This window comes from Episyrphus balteatus, chromosome 2 (genome assembly GCF_945859705.1).
Source record: "Episyrphus balteatus chromosome 2, idEpiBalt1.1, whole genome shotgun sequence".
Lineage (NCBI taxonomy): Eukaryota > Metazoa > Arthropoda > Insecta > Diptera > Syrphidae > Episyrphus > Episyrphus balteatus.
Window position 1 is genome coordinate 76,520,857 of NC_079135.1, and position 6,981 is coordinate 76,527,837.

Sequence of the window (6,981 nt, forward strand, 5' to 3'; positions counted from 1 at the left end):
AAAAAAGATATAAAAAATGTTAATGCAGTGTTTTGTTTTTTTGCTGAGAAGAAGTAGCATACATTATAGTTTCATAAAAAGTTATTTTCTCAGTTCTCCGACTTTTTTTGGTGGTCATAGGCAGTACATGTTACTTACATGTAACATGAGAAAAACACATTAGTTTTGCTATTTATTATTTTGGAAAATAACTTTTTGCTATTCATAATTCTTAGTTGTGATGTTTTTGACCCGATAATACCGAAAAAACATTTTTTAATATTGATTTTCATAGCTTGGGTTCGAAAGGGTTAATCGTTTTCGAAAAAGTCATGAATAAAGAAACAGCTCTATGACAACGGTAATAATGGTTCAAAAAATATTAGTTTTATTTCAAAAGTATCACCTTTTGTGCCTTTTTTCTAAATCAAAATCGTTAGAACCGCTTTTGAGACAAACAACCGTTTCATAAAAAAATTCAATTTTCCCTCTAAAGAACTACAAACAAAAAAATTACGCATACACCACAGTGACCCTGTCTACATTCACTTTTTTATATAGTTTTTGAGTGGAAGTTTCACACGATTGACTCTAAGATCTTCCCCTTTTTTACATGATGAAAATTGTAAGATCAACTGCGTTCTTTTCTCAAACACACTATACTCAATCATCTATTGGGTGGCAGCGCTGGATAGTGCATACAAAATTTCTACAATTTACTCATCATTTCATAATGCACCTGTGTAGCTACATCAACAGGTGCATCATTTATTCATTATCAATAGCAATTTTTTGATGGTTCAAAATGGAAAGCGTGTAGCAGAAAATTAAAGGCTGTAAATGTTTGAAAATTTTTGTTCAAATTACTAAATTTATCAGCTGTCAGAGAATAAGCCGCACCATCTCGAGCTTAAATCTGGTAAATCCTATGGCTCTTGATTTAGAAAATTTTGTTTTTTTTTTTTGTTTTTTATAAAATTTAAACCAAATGTTCCATACCTTAAGACTTAATAAATCATAACTCAAAATCATAAAAATTAAACATTTATTTTTATCATGTAAGATAAATTTATTTAGTTGCATCTTAAGTTAATTTTATACTTGGTAGCTTTTGATAAACAAGCGTTTATCTTGCACGGTGCGGCAGTCTGCTTGATAAGGAATCTCGTATTAAAACTCTAATACAATTTGAGATTTCATTGCAAAGGCCTTACTACAACCAGTCTTAAGTATTATTTCAAAAGCAAAGATGGAGAAAAAGCCAGAAAAGGTATCTATTGATGATGCTCTGTCTGAAACAAGTGAGTTATAAATTTGAAATTACCTATTTTAATGTATATTATATCACATTTTTATGTTCTAATTTTTATAGAATTCGGAAAATTCAATTACATTCTTATTCTGTTATGTGGATTAGTTATGATAAATGTTGTCCTAGAATGCGTTGGAATAAGTTTTGTTTTGCCGGTGATCAATTGTGATATGGACTTATCTTTTCAAAAGAAAGGAATTCTTGGTGCTGTTGGTTTTTTTGGAATGATTTTTAGTTCACATTTGTGGGGCTTCTTAGCTGACACAACTGGAAGAAGAAAAGTTATGAGACCGACACTCTTTGTTGGTTATTTTGTGACGGTGCTTTCAAGTTTTTCACCAAATTTTTGGACCTTGGCTGTTCTACGATTCATCAATGGATTTATGTAAGTTAAGCTATTTAAGTTAAATTAAATTGGTTTAGTTATTATATACAATAACTCCCTTAAATTTTTGTTAGATACGTACCAGGTGGAGCAAATACCATTTTTGTTATGAAAAGCAATGAATGTCTTAAGATCCTTCGATCTTTTACAAGTTTGTCATTAGCAAAGGTCAAACACTTTCACCCTTATTGCGATTTAAAACTATCAAATGATTATCTAGTTCTAGTTGATCAGTTTTTCCATAATTAGGTTTTAAAATATGTGATTCAAATAAATAAGTGATTCAAACTAATTTTTCCGTTACTCTTGATCTTGAACCCATCAGACCATGATTTTCTTAACTCATTTGAATCAACGAGCAGTTTTACTATCTTTCTAATCCCCAAAGTATGTGATTATTAATTCGTTTCTTCATGGGGAGTATATAAATAATCACTTAAAAGAAACGAATTAACAATAACTTACTTTGAGGAGGAAAATATCAATCTTTTCCACGTGGTTTCAGAAGCTGCTGCGGTTAGTGAAACGTATGTTTAGCTTCACCTCGAGATGTTTTCACAATGAGTTGTTTCTTGCTTAACCATGATACGCTGTTGCCAAAAACGTTTAATAGATTATGGCTTCACAGTATCCAAGAATATTTTACTAGTTTACACTTTTTGTAAATTATAGTTTCAGTTTATTGGTTCCTTTGCCGTATCTGATCACTTACTTCAAGCATTTGCTTTTTGATTTTCTTGATTTCAGGCAGATATTTTCCAACTATAAGTAGACATATCGCTGCGTATCGCATTTTCTTTGGTGTTTTTAATATAAACGCAGTAGTCATATCTTGACTACTTAACAGCCATTAATTCTTTTGCCTTGTACTTCAAAGATTTTCCAACATCATTTAGTTTGAAAAACCTATTTCGACTTGTCAATTCCAAAACTTGGCTTTTCTTCATAGATTGTATTTCTTCGTTTCTTAAGATTAACGTCCTACTTTGGTCTGGATTTGGGAATAAGTTTTATGGAACATCATCAAAATTTATTTTATTTGACTTCACATTGTAGGTTATATAATTTTCGGAATATGACCTCTTGCGTTACGTCTTAGTGTAGTTGCTTCATCTTCAATATGCTCTGTCAATTATTTGGGAATGGCTTCGATTGCATTAAAAGATTCTTCTTAACCATCATAGCCCGAAAGCGGGAATAGTTAAACTTTCCCCCTCTTGCCTAGTCCCTACTGCATATCAAGACAGATTCCAGTCGGGTTTTGCTTTTTGTTTTGAGAGCTCTTGTTTAAACTTTTATACTTTGCAGTTAGTGCAGTCTCTTTCCACATATATTTAGGAACCATCGACTCGATGACCAGTGTACGATTTGTTTGCACTAGGATTAGGTTAGATTAATTGTACGGGTTCATAATGTGACAAGCCAAATCATCTCTCTCGGATCTCGATGGATCCATTGTTCGCCCTTGGGTTAGATTCTGAAGGATTTAAATGGATAAAGAAAGGTTGTGTTGGAATTTTAGTAAAAGGTACTGGGTCTGGGTGCCTCCATGAACAAACCTGAAATTTGAATGAATTTATGATGTTTTTTAGTGGCAAGGATGAGACGTCATCTCTGGTTCCAAGTGCTGACCTACTGTCATTGAAGATTTCAAGAATCTTTGGCATAAGGCTTTTTCAAGTATCCGTCGCTGGAGATTTGTCTTATAGTTTTTTTAAAAGCTAACAACAAACAACTTCAAAATGGTTGCAATCAAGAAACAAAAAAAGGCATTAGATTCCACCAACTCGCGTTTGGCGCTTGTTATGAAATCAGGCAAATACTGCTTGGGTTACAAACAAACTTTGAAGACCCTTCGTCAAGGCAAAGCTAAATTGGTCATTATTGCCAGCAACACTCCTGCTTTAAGGAAATCTGAGATTGAATACTACGCTATGTTGGCCAAGACTGAAGTCCAATATTACAGCGGCACCAACATTGAATTGGGAACAGCCTGCGGTAAATACTTCCGCGTCTGCACCCTGTCCATCACAGATCCAGGTGATTCAGATATCAAGTGTTGATCCTGTTTTGCCCTTTCATTCCCCTGTATATCACGGTGTCCTGGGACCCAGCGAAGGGTAACTGTGTTCAGCCTTGCCATACCTTTGCTCGGCTCTTCTCGCATTTTGGATCTTTTTGAGAATTAGACTCTGATCCACATTCTTGTTCTGTTTGCTTGGGTGCACTTTTTCTTCTTGGCTCTTGCGAGCATGGATTGTGGTCTACAAAGTAGCCTACAAAGGCAGTGGTTGTGATGGTTGTTGATTGGAGGCTGTTTTTGAACTCAGAACTATTAAAGTTTTTTTCAATATCCACAGGCTATGCGGAAGTTCTGCAACTGTTTATGCCTTCCTTGGTGAATTTCATTGCAACAAGCTGAGGACTCGAGCTCTAATGACTTCGGCCTTTATCTCAGCAGTTGCAGCTATTTTCTTTCCATTATCAGCTTGGGCTGTCATTAACCAAACGTGGACAGTAGAAATTCCACTTATAAATTTAACCTATACACCATGGAGAATGTATATTCTTTTAATTGGTTCACTTGGTTTAATTTGTGGATTGAGTCTTTTCTTTATACCTGAGAGCCCAAAATATTTGCTATCTGTTGGTGAGGAAGAAGCTGCCATGAACGTTTTGAGAAAAATGTATTCAATCAATACTGGTCAAAGTCGTGATAGCTTTAAAGTAAGTTAATTTTTGTTTACCCTTAATACAATTATTATTAATACTATTTTGTATGTATATCTTTTTGTAGATCAATTCAATTAAACCTGATAATGAAGAAATTCAAAGGTTTAAAGTGGCAAACGGGAAGAGTGTAAAGGATATTGTTAAGTCTATGTGGAATCAGACAGTTCCACTTTTTATGCGAGAACATTGTCGAAAAACTATGCTGGCATGTTTTATTCAATTTTGGACATTTTACACAGCTCATGGAGTTTATATGTGGTTTCCTTATATTCTCAACAAAGTAATGCAATATACCAATGAATATCCTTCTACAAATTTGGATGTATGCGATATAATTTATTCGATGGCAGAAAAGACAAGAAATGCTCATTTGAATGTAACAACTGGTATATCTGTAGATGTAAGATATGAATCTTTAATCTGGAACACATATTTTATTGATATATATATTTTTTTTTTTCAAAAATTTCAGAACAAAGTTTGTGACAAAGTTTTGGAAAACTCAACTTATAAGCATAGTTTATTCCTTGAGTTTATCTATGTAAGCTTATTCCTATGTATTGGATTTTTAACTGGAAAAGTAGGACGTATTCCAACTTTATGTAAGTATTTGATTAGTTTGAAAAAATTTTCGTTTTGAAAATTTAATTTGTAATTTTGTCTATTTTTAGTCACAATTTTGTTTGTTTGTGGTGCATGTGGGGTCTTGAGTGCACTTGTAACGATACCAATGGTTGCTGTGTACTTTCATATAATTTTACTTATATCTGGTTTGGGAACAACCGTTGTTAATGTTATTGTTGTGGATATATTTCCTACGAATCTCAGGTGAGTTTAATAAATAACTGATTCATGCAAGTCTGCATCCGTGCAAAGCACTTATTAGAGCTTCTAATCCATTTTTCATTGACCTGAAAAGATTTATTGATTGATACTTGGGGGAGTTCTATTCCTATTAGAAAAGAAAACATTTATGAAAGAAAAGTATATGGTAGCCTCCCAGAACCCAGATCCCCTGCTCGAAAAAAGACCATTGCGCAGTTTTGATACCATAACTCTTGTAACCGTAATTGTTTGTAGAATGGTTAGAAGTGGAAGACTAAATTTGTGATCACTGATCATTTTTGGTTGAGAAAGACTATTAGTTTGAATCTAACCAGCATAAGCTTGGCAGGTGCGTGCTTAGTCGTAGGAAGGAAGCTTCTTGGTTCAGCAAAGCAGAGTCCAACGCATAGTTCGTCTAAAAAGGATCCAATGAGCAAGCCTTTTGCTCGACAGGCTATTGTCATAGAAGTCGGATCTCATTGTGTGTCCCAGAACTTAAGCGAGTTCGTTCAGCACAAAACCCGATGTGCAAGTCACTAAATCAAAAGTGTTTCTGTGAAGTCCTCAAGTCCTTGTTGCAGTTGCAAGATGTTAGGGGGTCAGAATTTGCTATTGAACTTTTCTAAGCTTTTTATTAAACATATGCACTATTTACACCATTAAAAGAATTTCCGACGTATTTCAAAGATAGCCAACCTAGCTAAAGATTTATAAATTGATTTGTTTAGCCTTTGAAGGTAAACTTAGTGGCAAGGTTGTACATATGGAACTTTATTGTTTTTTTGGATGGTATTAACTTCTTCTTGGAGAGCATTTTCTGTGGATCTACCTTTGAGGTACTGTCGTTGTAATTTGTATGGAGGATTTGAAATTATTTTGGGCTATATTGGCTAATTCTTTGAAAATTTATAATTATGTTTAATATGAATTGTTTCTATCTTCCTGAACTTTTTATAAAGATATTGAGTCCGCTTAGGATTCAATATAATATTTAATATGTTTAATGCAAAAAAAAATATCAAATTTCTATTTTTTTAAATAGATTAGCTTTAATTTAATTTTTAATTTATTTTTTTATTTTATTTCAGAGCAATGGCTGTTTGTATTTCTCTTATGCTGGGAAGAATAGGAAGTGTAACTGGCGCCTATGTTTTTGGAACGTTAATTGAACATTACTGTAAGACCTCATTGTTTGTTGCGACTATTCCAATGATAGCCTGTGCCTTCTTATCATTGCTTCTACCAAGTGATGTAAATAAGAAAAAAGAGAAAAACAGCAATGTAGATAATGATGATGTTTAATGTACTGAAACATTTAAATCCCACCTGATATTGTAGTTTTTTTTTTTATACAGAAAAGTTTTTATAACTAATACAAAAACTAATGTGTATAATGTATATATATTTAATTTTTTACAAGATAAATACAAGTAATTATGTTAATTAAGTTTGATTTTGATTTTTGATTTATAATTTGTGAATAAAATACATCGTCATTACATTTGAAAGTCTCAATTCAGTTGATTGAAGGAATGCTATACAGAAAGGGTTCATGTTATGGGCCTTGAGCAGTACCAACTCTGATGCACTTCGTTATTAACTCGTAGTTCTCCAGTTGCAGAACGCCTAACGGCATTGGTGACATCTGTTCATTAAGTCGTTTGAAGTTCTTGAAAACAACATTTACCTTCATCAGAGGGGTACGTTGAGGACCTGGGCTCCTGGGGCAAGACTAAATTTTGGGCCC

The 6,981-nt window shown here is 33.4% G+C and overlaps 2 protein-coding genes across 2 annotated transcripts; both read left to right on the forward strand.

Moving 5' to 3' along the window:
• The first annotated feature begins 815 nt into the window (after positions 1-815).
• On the forward strand, positions 816-6,681 carry LOC129911894 (synaptic vesicle glycoprotein 2B-like). The gene is made up of 8 exons (XM_055989896.1): positions 816-898; positions 1,088-1,280; positions 1,352-1,676; positions 4,037-4,403; positions 4,474-4,809; positions 4,882-5,011; positions 5,081-5,237; positions 6,323-6,681. Exons 2-8 carry the CDS (start codon positions 1,229-1,231, stop codon positions 6,534-6,536), a joined length of 1,581 nt encoding a protein of 526 aa, XP_055845871.1. The 5' UTR covers positions 816-898; positions 1,088-1,228; the 3' UTR covers positions 6,537-6,681.
• Positions 3,352-3,739, forward strand: LOC129912547 (60S ribosomal protein L30-like). The gene has a single exon (XM_055990842.1). The coding sequence runs from the start codon at positions 3,419-3,421 to the stop codon at positions 3,737-3,739; it is 321 nt and encodes a 106-aa protein (XP_055846817.1). The 5' UTR covers positions 3,352-3,418.
• Positions 6,682-6,981: the final 300 nt, after the last annotated feature.

Coding starts and splice junctions, on each gene's coding strand:
- LOC129911894 (XM_055989896.1), top strand. CDS start 1,229: ATGGAGAAAAAGCCAGAAAAGGTATCTATTGATGATGCTCTGTCTGAA. Junction 4,404..4,473: donor AAAGTCGTGATAGCTTTAAA/GTAAGTTAATTT, acceptor ATCTTTTTGTAG/ATCAATTCAATTAAACCTGA. Junction 5,238..6,322: donor ATATTTCCTACGAATCTCAG/GTGAGTTTAATA, acceptor ATTTTATTTCAG/AGCAATGGCTGTTTGTATTT.
- LOC129912547 (XM_055990842.1), top strand. CDS start 3,419: ATGGTTGCAATCAAGAAACAAAAAAAGGCATTAGATTCCACCAACTCG.